The sequence below is a fragment of the Cynara cardunculus genome (assembly GCF_001531365.2).
Source record: "Cynara cardunculus var. scolymus isolate 2C chromosome LG 10, CcrdV1, whole genome shotgun sequence".
NCBI classification, from domain to species: Eukaryota; Viridiplantae; Streptophyta; class Magnoliopsida; order Asterales; family Asteraceae; genus Cynara; species Cynara cardunculus.
Window position 1 is genome coordinate 17,767,596 of NC_037537.1, and position 20,308 is coordinate 17,787,903.

Below are 20,308 nucleotides of genomic sequence, written 5' to 3' on the forward strand. Positions count from 1 at the left end.
GGGGGGGGGGGGGGGGGGGGCTGGGATCAAACCCAGGATTCGTCTTGTATTTGGGTAAAGTCACCCCATCCCTTTGCCAACTGAGCTACACGACAGAGGCTAAAGGCTATTTATGCAAATTAGGAAAAGGATCCTACTAGGGAAGATATTAAAGCGGATATGTGCAATTGCTATATACAGGGCAGATAAGGCAGAGATTATACTAATCTTCTAAATAAATAAATCACAACTAATCCCTTATTCTCAAGGATTTAGAATATCGGTTGAATGCCAACTGAGATTTGTTGGACAGATTCAGTTTCCGGCACATGTGGAGAGAGGATTGGATCTTCTTAGGTTTTGGAAGAAATTAGAGGAAGGGTTTGTGATTTGATCAGGTCTGTGCGAATACCTTCATTCATGAGAAAATGTTCAGTCATATTCCCATGAACAACCACGTAGTATGGTCGATTTACGAAGAATGTGAAATCCATGTAGGTGAAAATTTTATGTTCAGAAAGAGAAAAACATTTATACCCTTTTTGATCTGGAATAGCCAAAAAAAAATGCATCTAGAAGCTCTAGGGTCAAGTTTGCTTATGTGATGTGGATGAATATGGACAAAGGTTGTACTCCAAAAAAAATTGGAGTTATATCTGAGATGAGGTGAGTGTGAACAAAAGACTGTAGAAGAACCTAACATTGGGGATTTGAATTTTAAGACACAAGACTTTCGGTTTATGAGACAGGCAACGGTAAGAATAGCATCTTACCAAAAGTGTATGGGGACGTTAGAGGTGAAGAGAAGGGAAATAGCAAATGTATATTTTTCCACTTGGCAACCCCTTTTTGTGGAGGGGCGTCGACACATGGGATTTGATGCACAATTCCTTGCTTAGAGAGGTAAATGCCAAGGTAAGTAATCTGCGACATTGCCACTTTTAAGTACTTGGATATTTGTCTGGAATTAAGGTTTTATCATCGTATGAAAGTTAGAAACCTCAAGTAAATAAAAATGTTAAGCCAATGTATTACCGAACATCATTGAATGTATCAAAAGAATAAGAAGAACCATTCAAACATGTCAGCACAAATTGTGTAGCAAGTCTTGAAGGGATTTTGATCTGCAACAACATTATGAGAGATACGAGAATTATCAAAATCATAAACAATCTATTGATATCTTAAGAAATTGTGGTTTGAACTAGCCTCTAGCAAGTCTTGTGAAATATGCTTCAATCAAACCTCCGACATTTGATTACTCCATCTTTCACATGAAAATTGCAACAATCTCCATTTTTGGCAACTTTCTAAGTTAAAGATATAGCAAAATGCAACAAAGGTTGATTTAATTATTATTTAGTGTCACGGAGAACTTTTTTCTCAATTGAGTTAACGAAGTTCCAAAAATCCCTATTTTGTACCCATTTTGACCGATAACGTGATGATCTTATAACATTCGATGGCATGGATACTTGTTTATGGAAGGATTATGTCGAAGTGATGATGAACTTGACATCCACGTCGTCATCAAATGTTGCACAGTCAAAATGGGTACAAAATAGAAAATCTCAAAACTTAGTTTCTTTAGATAGAAATATTTGAGACTTTGTTATATGGATTGAGACAACAAATTCTTTCTTATACAGTTATACTAAATGGTTGCATGTTGCCCTTAAAATTAAATATTCACACTGCCATTGTAAGAAAGCAAGATTCCATAAATTTTGTCATTGTTAAAGGGTAGGTAAGAGTAAGACATCTGACTAATAGTCAACAAGAGAATGACTTTTTAACCCATTATGTTTTCTTTTCCATCGGGAACTTACAATTCTTCTTGTGGAAATGCAACAGGAACACTACTGTTTGCAACAATGAGTAGATCCAGACAAGTTATGAAAATGTAAGGACTGAAAAACCATAATACTTGACACTTTCTGCCCAAAATAGCGTAAACAAGGATTTGTTGCAATAGAAACCAAATCTGTTTAGGAAGTCGATCACTCAATAGTTGAACACATCCTTAAACCACAGTGTTAAATCAAATGTGGCAATTTTCATGAGAAAGAGTGGAGTGAGGAAGTTGATCATCCAATTAGCTTAAGCATCTTCATGTCTAAGTAACACATGGAAATTTTATTTTACGTACCGATAAACCATTGGAATATTTCTCGTGGACGAAGATGTCTTGTGTCCGATCGACTTTTATTTGGTAGCTCGATCGTTCCAAAGAGAGAGTTGCTTGCTCCCATTCCTCAGAAGAATCCATCTACCAAATGACAGCAAACAATGTTATAACTAAATAACCAAAAGGCTAACTTGAAGGAACTTGTTCCATAAATAAACTGGCCACAAACAGTAAGTAAATCGTTTTTGTATCAAGTGCATGCTACTAATTTACAAATTTATTCATAAATATATTCACCTTTTGGAATAAGCAGAAAATCATATGGGAAGGATGAATTAAATCCTTATTGCGGGGGAGATACTTGTTGGGCCCTGTACTATCAAGTAATATAATTTTCAGCCATCTTGTCTTGCTCGATCATTTTCATTTCATTTTTTAAGGGCAACACCTGGTACTTTTTATAATTTTTAAATTGTTGAGAGAAATCAAATCAGAAAAGATTTGATATTAGCGGATGATTCAGCATTGTTTATACTTTGCTTATTTGATATTAGAAACATTGCATTTTTTATTCTAGCATTTACGTATATTATCCTGATTTAGTCCTATAAATATGCACCATTCAAGGAAGGAAAAAAGATTTTCCAATTCCATTACTTCTATAAATAGATACAAATGTTTCTAGTTTGTTTATGTCTAGGATAAATCTTGTTCTTAAAGTTCAAAACTATATGGGCATGCACGAGTAATGGAAGCTAGTCAAAATGCTTGGCTGGCCCAAGTTGAGCCAAGCCGGATCATTTAATCGTTTGACCATCTGAGCCTATATGAACCACATGATGTTATTAATATCTTTTCAATCCGCTAGTCTTAGGGGTTGTTTACTTCCCGTCGTCCTTGCGGTTTGTTAAAATTGCAAATTCCGTCCCTGTGGTTTTGAAATTGCGGTTTTCAACCACAAGGGTGGTGCCTGATTCGTTTGAGTTTAGCTCCAAAGGTCAAATGTACCTGGAGGTCCCAGGTTCAACTCCAAGGAGGAATCAAAATCCCCTTGTGGCCACAGAGGTTCAAATGCGATGACTCCGGGCTATCTGCGAAGCAGGTGGTCGCCCTGGGATTAGTCGACTCGCATAGCGGGTTGGATATCCAGGTTAATAAAAAAAATTGCGGTTTTCATCTGTATGGTTTGCAATTCATTACTATTTTTGTCCCTGAGGCTAACCCCTACCTTCAGCCTAAATAAATTGTAAACTAGGGGACAAAAACAGCAATAAATTGTATATCATATGGACGAAAACAACAATAAATTGTAAACCACAGGGATGAAAAGCGTAATTTCGAAAGCACAAGGACAAAATAGCAATTTCCAACAAACCATAGGGACGGAAAAGGAAAACGTAATTTACTCTATATTTTTTTAATCCGCTAGTCATAAAGGTTGTTTACTACCCGTTGAATGCCTCTTACTAGGTAAGAGGTGCTTACACGGTAAGAAGGGATGTTGTTGATAGAGAATAAGATTATATTATTTCAAGATTTGTAAAGATATCAATTAGTGATTTATGAATATCTTGTTTCCTTGGTTAGGATTGTATTCTCTGTATATATTGTGGGTTAATGAGAAATCCAAGGCAAGGAATATTACTAAATAATATGGTATCAGAGCTATTCTAACAGCTTCATTGACAGCTCAACAACTTTTTGCTGTTGCTTCCCTCAACTCCTAACAGCATCATTCATTGCTGTTGCTTCCTCTCTGTCAATCATCTTTTTTTTTTTCAATTCTTCCATGGCACCCTCCAAGGAAGACTCATCGTCATCTCCATAGACCACCATGTTTCATCCTGCCATGGCTGTCACAAATATCCGAAACCTCTTTCCCTTCACCTTAGATCTTGAAAAAGGCCAATATGCTTTCTGGGTAGAGCTATTTCAAGTTACTGCTTGTGCCTACAACGTACTCGATCACATCGATGCCCAAACCTCACGTCCGGCTGACATTGACAAAACCCTTTGGAAGCGACTAGATGCAATTGTCAAACAATGGATCTATGGGACCATCTCTGATGAACTTCTTCAAACCATCCTTAAACCTGGCTCTACTGCTCAAGAAATTTGGACCCATCTCGAAGATATTTTTCAAGATAACAAACTCATTTGTGCAGTTTATCTGGAAAACAAATTCAACAAAACCCATCTCGAAAATTTCTCCAATGTCTCTTCTTTTTGCCAACAACTCAAACTCTTTTCTGATCAATTAGCTGTTGGTAATCCTGTCTCCAATCAAAAGCTTGTTTTACAAATGGTCGCCCCATGTTCGTTGTTGGTGATTTTAGTGTCACCAGGCCATTTAAGTGTAATCGGAAGTAACAACGAGTTCTAATGGGTTCTATATTGTGTTCTAATACAAGTCAGGAGGTGCGGAGTGCACACTTGTTATAAGACGAGTATGACCCGGACACGACAAAATGGTGGGGTTCAAGGGGTAGAGCCCCTTGCGGGATCCAAATCAGAATTTTGGACTTAAAATGTAGTGGAAAACTTGATCAGAAGGACCAGAAGCTCTTGTTGGTAAGACCAGAATTAAGGACCAGTTGGGGGGGGGGTCTGGTTGTTAAGGGCCAGAGGGGGCTCTGGTTGGTCTTGCTTCTGGTCTCGTTGAGCAGTTAATGTTCAATTAATGGTGCAGATTTTGTGACTGTCCACTACTCCTAATAATGGGCCATAATTGTCATTTCGGTTATTCTTTATGAGCATAAATACCTTTTATACTTATGTTTTTTGTGACTCACATTTTTAACAACCCTTACTATACTACAGCAAGTTTACTCTCGTTTTTGTGCCTAAAAACAGAAGTGCTCTCACAAGTCATCCCATATTGAATTTCGTGTAACCCGGGCATAGGGTCGAAATATCAATTCGGAAAGTGATTTCTTACACGACTCTCAAGTAATCCGGTTCTTGATCGATTACCCTATTTTATTATTTTCGATAACAATCGAATTGATATTTCGGTGAAGTCGATCATGGTCGATTCTGTGAAAGAGATGACCTCGAAGTTCGGAAAGATGGAGAAGTTTGAAGGAGTCGATTTTAGGCGCTGGCAGAAAAAGATGCATTTTCTGCTAACGACGTTGAAGGTGGTGTATGTACCGAGTACCCCCATGCCTGAAATAGTGGAGGACGAGACGCTGGAATAGACCCGGAAGAGGAATAAGTGGGAGAATGGCCATTACATATGCAGAGGCCACATTTAACCGATATGACGGATTCCCTCTTTGACTTCTACAAAAATGCGGAAAGTGCGAAGGAATTATTGAATTCCCTTGAGTCAAAATATATGCTTCTAGTAAGAAGTTCTAGGTGAGCAATTTTAATAATTATAAAATGGTTGACTCAAGGCCTGTAATGGAACAATATAATGAAATCCTTCACATTTTGGGTCAATTCACACTTCACAAAATGAATATGGATGAATCCATTACTGTGTCGAGTGTGATTGACAAGCTTCCACCGTGTTGGAAAGATTTCAAGCACAACTTGAAACATCAAAAGGATGAACTGCTTGTTCAACTTGGTAGCCACTTGGGCATCGGAGAATCTCTTCGGGTGTAAGAAAATGGGAAGGGCAAGAAAGTTGAATCGGGACAGCCCTCGGTTAACATGATCGAGGAGAAGAAAACATACTCCAATAATGATAACGGGAAAGGCAAGAAGCGAAAGTTTGATGGACCCAATAAATCCTTCAAAAAGAAGAAGGATTTGGTGTGTTGGAGATGCAACAAATTGGGCCATTGCAAACGTGATTGTCGGGTTAAGCTTAACGGTGCTGGTACAAGTGGAACAAGTGGAGGATGTGGAGCCGAGTCTAGGGACCAAGTTCAAGTGAAAGGAGGTCAGGCTTTGACTAACTTTGATTTAGATAAATTCATCTATGTTTACTATGTTCCACTAATTCCCGAGTCTTTTTATGTATAGAATGATGATTGTGCATGGTGGGTGGACTCGGGGGCGACATATATTGATGCTGGTTCAAGAAATTGACATCGGTTGAAGATGGATTTGTGCTAAACATGGGGAACGAGTCGACTGCACCGATTTGCGGGAATTGAGTAGTTAGTTTAGAGTTTGCTTCTGGAAATCATGTTAGGTTGTCTGATGTTCTTTTTGTTCCAAGAATTAGGAAAAATCTTGTTAGTGGAGGTCTTCTAAATTGTTTAGGTTTTAAACAAGTGTTTGATTCGGATTTATCTCGATATGGTAGATTTGTCGGTTTTGGGTTTTATCATAATAAAATGTTTCGTGTAAATCTGGTGAGTAATATTTTAAATTCTAAAATTCTGCATTTTTATTGTCATCATCTTCTTCTAAAATTGACTCGATGACTTGGCATGCAAGATTGGGTCATGTAAATTTTAGAAGAATGCATGAAATGTCAAAGGATGGATTGATTCCAGCCTTCAATATTTATGCAGAAAAATGTAAGACTTGCTTGCTTACAAAAGTTACAAAGCAGCCCTTTTCCAAATGTTGAAAGAAAATCGGCTATTTTGGAACTTGTATACAGTGATCTGTGTGATTTTCATTCCACTCCTTCATTGGGTAATAAAAGGTATGTCGACATTTATTGATGACAACACTCGGTTTTGCTACGTCTATCTTTTGCATGCCAAAGACGAAGCATTGGATAAATTTAAAATTAAAACCGAGGTTCAATTACAACTGGATAATTCAATTAAGTGTCTCAAAAAAAATCCGAAAGTTCTTCTTTGTGGCGATAATACCAAAATAAGACAGACATTATCGAATAGCGCCTTTTGATGAGAGATATGAACAAGAAGCTTCAAGGCCTTTTCTTCTTCTTCGCATCTGTTATTTTGGCAAGAACTGATCGGGGAGGGGATTATATGGATCCCCAATACTTCCAATCAGTTGGTATTATTCACGAGACAATGACACCATACACACCTCAACAAAACGGGGTTTCCGAACGTAAAAATTGAGTTTTAAAGAAAATGGTAAACTCGATGCTTTCTTACTCAGGATTGAGTGAGGGATTTGGGGAGAGGCCATGTTAACGGCCTGTTATGTGTTGAATAGAGTTCCAAACAAACGGAACAAAACCACCCGTATGAACTCTGGTTCAAGAAAACTCCGAATTTGACTTATTTTCAAATTTGGGGTTGTCGGGCTGTTGTAAAACTACCTGAACCCAAAAGGAAGACTTTGGGTGAATGTGGAATTGATTGTATATTCATTGGATATGCAGAAAATTCCAAGGCTTATAGGTTCTATGTTAGAACCTAACGATTCAGTATCGATAAATACCGTTATCGAGTCGCGGGATGCGATTTTCGATGAGATGTGGTTTTCATCAATGCAAATGCCTAAGGACCTGATTCCTAGCAATAATAAAGTGCAAAATCCAGAAAAGTTTGGATGGTGTTTCAAGTCCCGAAACACAGCAGGTCAGGTGAAGCAAACGAAGCCGAATTGCCAAAAATTTTGGTCCCGATTTCCAACTTTATTTGGTGGAAGGATCAAGAGATGAGCTTGGGCTTTAATACTCTTATTGTTACAGTATTGAGGATGACCCAAAGACTTTCCAAGAAGCGATGGAATCTCAAGATGCCATCTTTTAGAAGGAAGCAATTGATGACGAAATGATCAATTCTTGAAAATAACACATGGGTGTTATCAGATTTGCCTCTAGGTTCTAAACCTCTTGGATGCAAATGGATCTTCAAAAAGAAGATGAAAGTGGATGGGACAATTGATAAATTCAAATCCCGGTTAGTCATTCAAGGGTTTCGGCAAAAACCCGGTATTGACTATTTCGATATGCATGCTCCGGTAACACGTATTTTGACTATTAGATTGTTAGTCGCCTTGGCGACAATTCACAATCTGATTATCCATCAAATGGATGTGAAGACAACCTTCTTGAATGGTGATCTTCAAAAAGAAGTTTACATGAAACAACTGGAAGGTTTCGTTATGCCCGGAAACGAGCTTAAGTATGTAAACCGGCAAAATCATTGTACAGGCTGAAACAAGCGCCTAAACAATGGCATCAAAAGTTTGATGAAGTTATTTTGTCATGTGGTTTCGTCTTACACCAATGTGACAAATGTGTTTATAGCAGATTTGATGCTAAAGGTGCTAGAGTGACCATCTGCTTGTATGTGCATGACATGCTGATTTTTGGAATTGATCAAAATCAGGTAGATGAAACTAAGAAATTGTTGTCATCTAATTTTTCCATGAAAGACATGAGGCTGATGTAATTCTTGGTATAAGAATTAAACGGGATAACAAAGGGATTGTGATGACACAGTCACATTATATTGAGAAAATTGTCAAGAAGTTCAATTGTAGCGATTGTCGTCCCATAAGCACTCCTGTGGATCCTAGTGTGAAATTAATGCCAAATACGGGCATGTCTATTTCACAACTAGAATACTCTAAGGCCATTGGTAGCTTGATGTATGCCATGACGAGCACCAGGCCAGACATAGCCTATGTTGTGGGATGGTTGAGTCGGTACACTAGTAATCCTAGTACTCAACATTGACAAGCGATTCAAAGAGTATTTAAGTACCTTAAAAGAACCATGAATTATGGTTTGAGTTACTTGGGATATCCTTCAGTTTTAGAGGGTTATTCGGATGCAAGTTAGATATCCAACATGGAGGACCACTCCTCGACTAGTGGTTGGGTATTTTTGCTTGGGGGAGGTGCCATCTCTTGGACTCCAAGAAGCAAACTTGTATCACGAACTCAACAATGGAATCTGAGTTTGTGACATTAGCTGCTGCTGGTAAAGAGGCAGAATGGCTAAAGAATTTGATTTATGAGATTCCATTGTGGTCAAAGCCAATTGCACCTATTTCTATCCATTGCGATAGTGCGGCCACGTTAGAGAAAGCTTATAGCCAAGTTTATAATGGCAAGTCTAGACGCCTGGGTGTTAGACACAGCATGATTAGAGAATTGATCATGAATGGGGTAATCTATGTAGAGTTTGTTAGAGCGCAACAAAATTTAACAAATCATTTAACTAAAGGTCTGACAAGAGACTTAGTGCACAAGTTTGCAATTGGGATGGGATTAAAGTCCTTATAAATTTATAATGGTCAGACACTGAATTCCTTTCTAATATGACTTTAGAAGCTAAATTCAATGTGGAAAGCTGACACTTATAAATTGGAACACAAGATTGAATCATCTCAGGTTTGTGTTCGATACGGCAATGGGAAGGTTGAAGTTTATCTTCTTAATAATTCCTTTGATGAAGTGTATGTGCAGGTACACGAAGTAAAGGAATTACCTATGTGGTTGCAAAGTGTAGCCGCACTTCAACAGGGTTGGGGACTTGGCCTTTTATACAATCATGAGAGGATTAGGACACACGACTTTATAAAAGTGTAATTTTATATTGCTAGACGAGTATGGTAAACTTGTATGTATTTTATCTTTAGGTATTCAAATGAGTTGATGGGTTCAATCCTTGGGACACTTTGATTCTCGAATATTTGAAATGTGTAAAATACTAACATGGAAATTCAATCGATTCGATATTTCATTTATGTGCAAGTTTGGTTTGTTCAATTTTAAGATGTTATTTCATGGGTTACACTAAAATGGGGAGGATTGTTGGTGATTTTAGTGTCACCATAAGTGTAATTGGAAGTAACAACGAGTTCTAATAGGGTTTTATATTGTGTTCTAATACAAGTCAAGAGGTGCAGAGTGCACACTTGTTATAAGACGACTATGACCCCCGACACGACGAAATGGTGGGGGTCAAGGGGCAGCGTCCCTTGTGGGATCCAAATCAGAATTTTGGACTTAGAATTAGTGGAAAACTTGATCAGAAGGACCAGAAGCTCTCGTTGGTAAGACCAGAAGTTCTAGTTGATTAAGGACCAAAGGGGAGGGGTGTTCTGGCTGTTAAGGGCCAGAGGGGGCTCTGGTTGGTCTTGCTTCTGGTCTCGTGTCTAGAACAGTTATTGAGTAGTTAATGTTCAATTAATGTGCAGTTTTTGTGACTGTCCACTACTCCTAATAATGGGCCATAATTGTCATTTCGATTATTTTTTATGAGCATAAAAACCTTTTATACTTATGTTTGTGACTCATGATTTTGAACAATCCTTACATATTCTACAACAAGTTTGCTCTCGTTTTTGTGCCTAAAAACGGAAGTGCTCTCTTGAGTCTTATCCCATATTGAATTTCGTGTAACCCGGGCATAGGGTCGAAATATCAATTCAGAAAGTCATCTCTTACACGATTCTCAAGCAATCTAGTTCTTGATTGATTATCCTATTTTATTATTTTCGATAACATTCGCTACCATCCACGACAATCTGACCCTCTTCCCACCTTCCACAAAGCCAGGTCTGTGCTCACCTTAGAAGAGACACGTCAGGCCAACATGAAGTGTCACCACCATCCGCTCTTGTTGCCTCGAATCCCACAAATACAACCAACCCCACAAACCCGATACAAGCCCCACCTCCCCAAAACCTACATAGCAGCAACCTAAATAATCAGGGTAGGGGAAGAGACCGTAATAGTGCTTGGCGAGGTGGTAGAGGCTGTAGTTGTGGTGGAGGACGCCATCCTTAAATCAACAGTCCTGTGGCCTCAACAAAATTGGGCCACACAAAACCAGCACCACCCTGCCCATACCCAACGCAAACTTGCAGCAACAACAGACTTCTCGGCCCTGGCCCACAACGCCCAAATCCACATCCTGTCCAGGCGTATGCCACAATCCAACCTACAGAATACGGACCCCTTATGACTCCCACGGAACTTGGCAACACTTTCAGTACCATGTCCCTCCAACAGCCGGACGACACATGGTATATGGACACCGGAGCCACATTCCACTTGACCTCTTCCCTTTTTAATACGAGCATTAGTTGGAAACGGCCACCGCATTCCAATTAAAGGTTAAGGCCACACCACTATCTCTCATCCCCACCCTTCATTTCACCTTCGAAATATTTTATACACTCCCCGCATCATTAAAAATCTCATCTCGATTCGTCAGTTTTAAAAGGTAATCATGTTTCCATAGAATTTGACCCACTTGGTTTTTCTGTCAAGGATCTTCGTACAGGGATACTTCTTACATGATGTCCCAACAAATACAATATTATTTAGTAATATTCCTTGCCTTGGACTTCTCATTAACCCACAATATATACAGCGTATACAATCCTAACTCAGGAAACAAGATATTCGCAAATCACTAATTGATATCTTTACAATTCTAGAAATAATATAATCTTACTCTATCAGTTGTCTACAAACACACTCTGACCCACAAATCTGTTGACTGAGATGTTGACCCATTAAGGGGTTGCTTTCTGACTCGGTTAGTGCTTCGGTCAACTTTACCCAAACACTCGGTAAACAACCATTTTCAGTCAGCACTTACCCAGACTGCACTTTTACTCGGTTAGCGCTTACCCAATTTGTGTTGGTAAACGGCCCTAAGTCCCCCTATTTTTGCACTAGCCACCATTAAACATCAAACAAGGAAAGTCAAACAACAAACTGTACCAGCAGCAGAACACTAAATGATGCTTGACCGACCGACATATATTTGTCTAGTTCCTGTTGCATTTCTGGATCTGCAAATTTTCATGTTTCAAAAGATTAGGAAGACAAACCACCGAATTTCACTTTTCAACAGAATTAATAATTCACTTGTGAAAAGTATGAAATTTCAATAGTTGAATTAATCTATAAAGTTGAAGTTGTTGACCAAATAAACTTACCACACATTATTTTCTTCTGCTCATTGGCGAAAAGTCGCACCATTTCCCCCTGGTAATAACAAAGTTTCAAGATCAGTATTGTTGAAGTGTGTTCTCACATCACTAAGTATGAAAATATAGAGTACCCGATGGGCCGAAACATGGATACAGTACAACATGCATATATCATATTTCTCAAACAATCCAAAGATTCAATGAAAAGGTCAGCTGGAGCAAAACCAATCTCAAACTCAGAAAGATAAATAGATCGAGCACGCTGAGGGCAAACTGAGAGATCCGATAGCACGTTCTACAAGCCCTAACTCCCACGCAAGGAGGTAGCAACAGTGTAAAGTTTGTATACCCACCAAAACAAAAGGCAAATCATTCCGTAGGTCCCAACAAACCGAGATCCAAGTGTGAGTTTCAACCACAAACAACAAATATTGAAGTACATGGATCTAACAATAAGTATTCAACAAACCAAGCACAATAGACCAACCACTAACAAGATCTAAGAAATATATACCAATATCAAGCAAATATAGTAAATGCATGCAAAACGTGACCAGGAGATTTACATGGTTCCACTACCGGGGAGGTAGGGTTGTTTGACAGTTGCTGAATGGTTTGGTGCAGAATGATTAAGTGGTCAGAATGATTAAGAGACTATGTATGATATAGTGTAGAATGAAATATGGTTGCTGGGTAACTAGTCAGAATCAAATTAGGGCTCTGAAAGGTTCAGGGAGGCCTAAGATACAAAATCATTCAGAAGATTTTAGAACCATTAAGAGGCAGACTTTTTTTCGCCAAACAAGATTAACCTCTTAGCGATTAAGAGATTGGTTCTTAATGTAACTATTAAGAGGCAAATAAACAGCCCCGTAATGTACATGCCAAGGTGTTGTATGCGACTTGCGTACGCATTGCTTCCTCGGAAAAAGTGTGGCCATAGGTGATGCTTGCAATGCCACCATAGCTTGACCCCTATTACTTGTCTCAGATAGTCATTGTGGTGGAGTTACAAAAAAGGTCCTTTTATCATGTGATGTCGTAATTTAAAAACACAAGCGAGTAAAATGCATAAGAATGAGCGTTTAGATGAGGGATCTCTATTGAGGTGTGCTGGTGATATGACTTCCAAACAAGGCTATTCCTGAAATACAGGAGCAACGCCTGGCAGAAAATAAGCCTGTTGCCACTTGGAGAAGTCGTTGGACTGGGGTTAAGGTGACCGAAGCAGTGAGACTGGTGATGGTGATTTGTGGCTCCCAGTGGCAGCTGTGGTGGGCCTGGTGGACGGGGGATGGAGTTTTTGACGTCGATGCCTTAGCTCTGATATTATGTAACAACTAAGATCCAAACTGTTGAATTAAAAATCGGATATTAAGTTACTTATACAATAATGTAATTACTTTGGCATATAGGTACACCATAAGAACAGAAATCTCACCTGTCCATGCTGAATTGGAAAAAGAACCAAAAAATACATTCACAGTTAACATTGCAATACAAAACACATAAATAGTTAATTTTGTCTTTAAACGATGTATATAGAGGATGTTAATGTAATACCTTACGACCTTGGTAATTGTTTGGTATGCACTCAACACTAATAAGTTTATCAACATCATCAGCTGTAACTACATATTCCGGCATTACGGCTCCTGTGTCATGGAAATGTTGTGGATCAAGAACACAAAAATATCAAGCCCAACAAAATTTTAAGAAAACTATGGCCCGTCAAGAGGCTCCAGGAAGTCAGATTAGGAGAGACTTCATCATTTTCTCTTAGGAAAAATCCCTTCAACTATTGATGTCAAAAATTACCCCTGCCATCCCCTTATAAATGCAATAATTTCCCATTCGGTGCATCCCAATATCCCATATGCAACACATGATCATAAATTACAAACAGAGACATTCGATGTGGCCCAGCTGTGCTTCTCAAGTGATTTGAAACTTATTCTGGATAACCAAAAGATTCTGAGTTAAAAATCCCACACTAGAGTACTGACTGATTAATTACCAGGGGTTGTTGATGGTCGGGCAGTAGAAACTCACCCCACATCTTTTAGGAAAATAGACATCCAATGTCACATACATCAATACACATGGGTTCACCGCTATCTCCTTCGACTTGAAATTTTGCAGTTTATCCAAGAAATTAGACCCTCCCTCCCTTTTTCCTATGATGTGATGTCAATACTGAAGCATTACTTAAATCTTTGGCAACTTCAGAGATCAATTAGTAGTCAATAATTTGACTGATATACACAAGTGGGTGCTGCAGGTAATTGAAATCAATGGCATAGAGGAGTTTTTAGAAACTTACCCTCAATGTACTCCTTAGTGCAATCCAGAAGGTGACGAACCCACTAACATATAGGCAAACAAATAATGATGCGTCAATCACTTCATAGTTCATATAAATAATGAAATATTTAAGCTGAAAATTTGCAACTAGAAGCTTCTTACCCGAAACGTGCATGATGAGGTCCCACGCACCGAATATCCACAGCACATAAGTTTACCGCCTGGTTTGGCATCCCCTTGTATTTGGAAGTCTTCTATTCCCGGCAAATCTTCTATCATAAAAAAAAATTAGCATCGTAACATTCTAATCATATATTGGAATTAATAGAATTACCCAAATCTCCTATAACTGTTTGCTGAAGAAAAATAACCTGAACTTGTGGATGAGAATGATGATGGAGGATGGTTGGAAGTCTTGATGATAGGGGCTCCAATCTAACAAATGAAAACAAAACAAAAAATTACATTTCTAAGTCGTGTATATGTGTAAAAAAACCTATCTTGTTCCTCTCGTATTCATAATATGTCCATATTTTGATGGGACCGATCAAAACAATATTTCATACTTACTTGAATTCTGGAGACATTCTCAAGTGTGAGTGCAACCTCAGCAATTGTAGGACGTTGTTCTCGAGTTTTGTGTAAACATTGATATGCAATAGCTGAAAACATGTTCAACGGTTCTGCCATGATATGTTCCCTTATTCTATGATCAATAATCTTGTCTAACTCTCCATTTTGGTAGCAAGTTCGAGCCAAATGGTGGAGGAATCGTCTCTCGTCATGGTACTTTAATACACATGCCAATCTTCCACACAAAACTTCGAACAATACCATACCAAATGAATATACGTCCGATTCTTTTGTTAAAATACCTGTCCTTTCATATTGTGGATCACAATAACCATATGTGCCGGCAAAGTTAGTGACCACAAAGGTGTTTTGTTGATTTGCTAGACATATCTTAGATAACCCAAAATCTGAAAGTTTTGCATTCCAATTCTCGTCTAACAAAATGTTGGCGCTTTTTATGTCACGATGAATTATTCTGTGGTTTGTTGAAACATGATTGTGAAGATAATCTAATGCAGAGGCAGCACCAACACATATATCAAGACGCTTTTCCCATGATAGTTGTCCCAACATAGAAGGGTCACTTAAATATGTATCAAGGCTTCCACGGCTTGCATATTCGTAGACAAGGATCATCTCATTGCCATCATCACAAAACCCTATAAGGGTTACAATGTTCTTATGTCGATATTGAGAAAGCATTTGGATCTCCGTGTAAAATTCCTTACTGCCCTGAAACCCTGTGACATCTAGTTGTTTCACTGCAACCGGTAAGTTTTGGTAATCCATCCAGAAGAGGATTCCCTTGTAGACCCTTCCGTATCCACCCTTTCCAATGAAGTTTGTTTCATTGAAGTCTTGGGAACAATTCTTAATGGCTTCGAGGGGGATTTTGAGGTGGTTTAGCTCCTTCATCTGAGACATGATTTGAAGTAATCAAGATCAAATGATCTGAAACATTAAACCAACAAATCCAATTAAAGGTTAATGTTTGTTGTTTTTAGAATTTTGAACAACATTAAAGAAACTATTTCCATAGCCATTGAATCAACTTCTGATTGAAAATTTCTGAACATTTTCTCAAATCAGAGAACTCCATATATTAAGAGCTGATTAAGAATGTCTTAGGGGGTGCTTGTTTCGTTTTAAGGGAATGGAAATGGGAATGGGTTTCATTACCAACGATGATTACCCAATTTAAGTAATTACTCATTGCATATATTGAACCAAACACCATTATTCATCATCAATCTCATTCCTCGCCCTTAAAACCCCCAACCAAACATCCCGTAGTTCTACTTTATGGGTTAAATGCATGAAATAACAACCTACTTTCATAAATTTCCTTATTGATATTGTACTTCCATTTTCCTTACTACATCAATATACTTTCAAATTATTGTTTATTAGATCATCATACTTTAGAAAATCTACCCATTATAGCAATACTTCAATCGGTAACTTGTTACCTTTTAAAATGGTTAAACTCTTGCCCAATACTATAATAGGTAAATTTCTCCAAGTAAAATGCGCTAATAAAAGATAATTTAAAAGTACATTGACAAGTAAAATTGAAACTACGTTGATGATGAGAGTAGGTTGCCCTTACTTTTATCTACGATGTTAATTGACTATTCAGAACAACTATCTCATCGGAACCCATTCCACCAGCCAAATTATGTATAAACAAAATCCAAATGGAAGCAGAGATCGATAATTCTTACTGTAGGAAACAGAAACAAACCTGAAATCACAGAGCCAAGCTCTAAACAGATTGAGAGAGATGGCAAATGAAGACGAGGAGGGCGAGGGAGGATTACTTGCTGAATCATTTTAAGAAAGCGTTGACTAACCCAATTGATATTTGATCGCCAGCTACTACTTTACTCTCTCCGGTGATTAGGTTCAATGCTCCTCACAATGTCTTTTTAATTCAAGAACGGTCGTTCAAAAAAAAAACAAGTAGAAATGTGTTGATTTCTATATGTTTATGGGATTTAGCAGCACACTTCATTTATTTATTTTGAAAACTTTCAAACTTACCAATTTACCGGGCAAAACCAGGTAAGATTCTCGGTTCTTGATATATATCTTACCGGTTAAGTGGTTAAAGGGTTGTTTCGTTGGTTTTTCATTAAGTCTAATATGGATAAAGTTATATGTATGGATTAATTTGTCGATATAGACCGGGAAGATTTTTGTTTGAGGTTTTTTCATAGATAAAAGGAGTGTTTTTCAATTGGAATGAGCATGTTTGAAAAAAAAATTGACTTTCTACGTAAAGCTCCCCTAGAAGCTTACTAAATAAGATAATTTTTATATCATTAAACTACTACAAAATAGTAGGGGTGATCAGCGAAACCGGGTACCTACTTGCGGACCCGGAACTGCCTTGGAACTGCCGGTTCCGGAACCGAAACCGATATGAGTGGTTCCGGTTCCGGTTCCTAAAATACGAAACCGATTGAGAATGCATCCGGTTCAGGTTCTCAATTTTTCGGAAATGTTACCCGTTGGGTATCCGTCGGGACTGGTTCCGAGACCGGCGGGTACCCGGTATTTTTCAATTAAAAAAATAATTAATTTTTTCATAGGTACCGTACGAGGTTGAGGATGCGATCGGTATGTAAGAAGTTAAAACGAGATTCAGAAATTGAGATAAAATGATTCGTATATTTTCAAATTGTGTGTTTAATTGGATTCGTAGTATGTAATCGTTAAACTTTTAACATTTACAATTATAGTATATGTAAATATGTAATCGTTAAAATTTCAACATTTACTATTAGTCTATTATGGTTTGTAATCGTTAAACAATATTTCTAAGCATTATTCCGTATAATTTGTATTATTGCTTATTTATTTAGTGTTTTGGCAATGTTTTATTTTTTATTTCTAAATAACAATATTTTAAAATTTTAGGAAGCAGGTACCCGACGGCGTTTCCGGTTCCGATTCCAAAAATTCAAGAACCGTTCTAACCGGTTCCGGTTCCAATATCCCAAGAACCGCCGGTTCCAGTTCCGATTCCGATTTCTGTCAAATAGGGCGGGTACCCGCCTATGCTCACCCCTACCAAATAGTCATTGACAAATAAGTTGTGACAGGCCCGGCCCTGGGCACGTGCAGCCCGTGCGACTGCACAACGCATCAAAGCCCAAAGGGGTATCAAACTTTTATATAGCATTAGTTTTGGGTTTTGTGGTTTAATAATTTGAGACTTGGGCTTTAATTATAAAGAGAGCCAACGGACCAGACCTATTAATAACAAACCCAATGACTATCGATGACAATAGGATAGACGTATCACAGTTCACAAGACGATTGGCTTTGGTGAATTGAAATTGACTATTTTTATTGTTATTTGAGTGTTCGAGTTTTTCAATTTTCGACAATGACGTTCCAGTTCCAAAGGAAGACGATTAATGGTGACGAGTCTAACGACTGTCCATGGGACGATGGATTGATCTTGATGATTAATCGATGCATTACCGACTGCCCGACTATATATAGTCGAATACACGATTGTCGATTAAAACTCTCAAATCTCAATCCTTCAAATCTAGATACAGTTGAATGCATTGTATTTCTTCAAATCTGGATTCTGGAACTTGAAGTGAATTTGTGGAAGTCGTTTGCATTGTTTCTCAAACCATTATAATTGATTAATTTTGACATTATGCATTCATAGTATTTCCAATTGATACAAGCTCTCTTATATCTTATGGTAATGGTTGTTGATTTGTTGAATGTTGAATATGAAAAAGTAATTGATATATTTGCTTCAAGAAGTGCACGAAGACATCGTTTTAGGTGATATATTTATATTTTGTAATTTGCAGTTTTGGTTTTTATGTCCCCCTTTGGATTGTTCATGTTAATTAATAAAATTCGACGTAAAGTTAAAATGTCTAGCTTGACTAGATTCCAAACCCTTTAGTAAAATCGTATATTTCGTTGTTTCATTTGCTTAAAAAATAGACATAGGGGCATTTTTTTAGCATATTCGCACAATGCATCAAAAACCTTAAAAACGGCACTGAGTTGTGAGTCTCGTTAAACTCATTAAGATGCTAACAAGCAGGCCCTAAAAGATTTATCCTACGCAACAAGAAGTTAGTAAATGGTAGATCCACTCCTACATGTTAACGCTTCCAAGGCTCGCGTCTTACTAAACAAGGAAGAAGATCTTCTCCCTGCTATCGTCACAAACTCTATAAAGGTTACAATGTTTGCATCGTAATATTTTGAAAGCATTATAAAAACCTTTTGTTTGTTCATTTTCTTGTCGCATCCTTATCAACTCAACGAACGAAGAGCATCTTGAATGTAAGGTTCTTATAAATAGAAAGTATAGAAGAACCATAATTGGAGAGAGATCTTATAAGAATCGCCACATCCTTCGAGTTTTTTTTACGTATATCATGTTTATATATGATAAATGCAACAAATAAACCCATTCATCCTCCTCAATGTTTGAACCTCTGGCCTCCTAAGAGATCAAAGGCTCTTTGGTTACATCCTTTGAGTTCTTGTACAAAAACTTTGATTCTTACCTTAAATTTGGTATAAAGTGATTTTTTGTTTGTTTTTTTATATATTTTATTGATTATAATCATCATTGATGTTGAAAAAAATGCATGAAATCCACAAAATTGGTCCTTTTAATAACTGTCGTTATGAATTTTATATAAGTTCTTAATTTGACAAGATGAAAATGATGTAACAAACAAACCTATAAAAGAGTGGATTCTTATAAGAATTGATGAATACTCTAAAAATTCTATAGAACTCCTCTATCTAGTCAAATGTATATATAAAAATTAATAAAATAACATATGACAAAATAATCAAAATAAAAACTCTATGTATGTTGATAACTTACAGGTTAAATACATGAAATAGCAACTTACTTTTGTGATTTTTTATTATATCATTATACATTCATTTTTTCTTATTACAACAATGTAATTTTAAATTATTTTTTATTAAGACATTGTACTTTAAAAAATCTACCCAATATAGTAATGGGTAACTTGTTGCATTTTAAACCAGTTAACCTTCGTTTTTTTATGCTTATATGGCTTAAACGATGTGACATAGATGACATGTCATTTTGATTACGTGATATTAATAAAAAACCTCTTCCAAATTTTTTAACATTTTCCCCCTTCAACCCCCCCCCCCCCCAAATTATTCATATCTCAACCAAATGTTTTTCATCACTCTCTTTAAAGTGTACTTTCAAACAAAATTCACTCTTATTAAATTATATGTAAATTAAATATTGTTATATTAATGAATAACTTAGATTTGTTTAATTAATCTAAAAAATTTAGTAAATAATATGTTACATTAATTTTTTTGAAAGTACAATGTAATGTCACGTCAACAATATATTATATATGGATAGTCTGCATGGACAATGGAGTGACATAGAAACTTGGTATAATGAGTAAATTTATATCAAAAGATTACCTATAATAGGTAGATTTTCTAATGTACAATGTCTTAATAAAAAATATTTGAAAGT

At 37.2% G+C, this 20,308-nt stretch overlaps 1 protein-coding gene across 3 annotated transcripts in view; it reads right to left on the reverse strand.

Annotated features, from left to right (window-relative positions):
- Positions 1-16,642, reverse strand: part of LOC112520514 — a 24,681-nt gene extending 8,039 nt beyond the window's left edge. The window contains exons 1-10 of one of the 3 annotated variants that reach the window (XM_025128962.1): positions 16,520-16,551; positions 14,773-15,726; positions 14,574-14,637; positions 14,365-14,474; positions 14,222-14,264; positions 13,462-13,553; positions 11,905-11,953; positions 11,687-11,757; positions 2,129-2,248; positions 1,015-1,103 (exon numbers count right to left, since the gene is read on the reverse strand). In XM_025128962.1, coding sequence (XP_024984730.1) covers positions 1,015-1,103; positions 2,129-2,248; positions 11,687-11,757; positions 11,905-11,953; positions 13,462-13,553; positions 14,222-14,264; positions 14,365-14,474; positions 14,574-14,637; positions 14,773-15,699 — 1,565 coding nt within the window. In that variant the 5' untranslated portion in view covers positions 15,700-15,726; positions 16,520-16,551. Of the gene's footprint in view, positions 1-1,014; positions 1,104-2,128; positions 2,249-11,686; positions 11,758-11,904; positions 11,954-13,461; positions 13,554-14,221; positions 14,265-14,364; positions 14,475-14,573; positions 14,638-14,772; positions 15,727-16,519 lie in introns of all 3 variants that reach the window. The other 2 variants (XM_025128964.1, XM_025128963.1) reach the window with 2 other exon arrangements.
- Between the last annotated feature and the right edge of the window lie 3,666 nt (positions 16,643-20,308).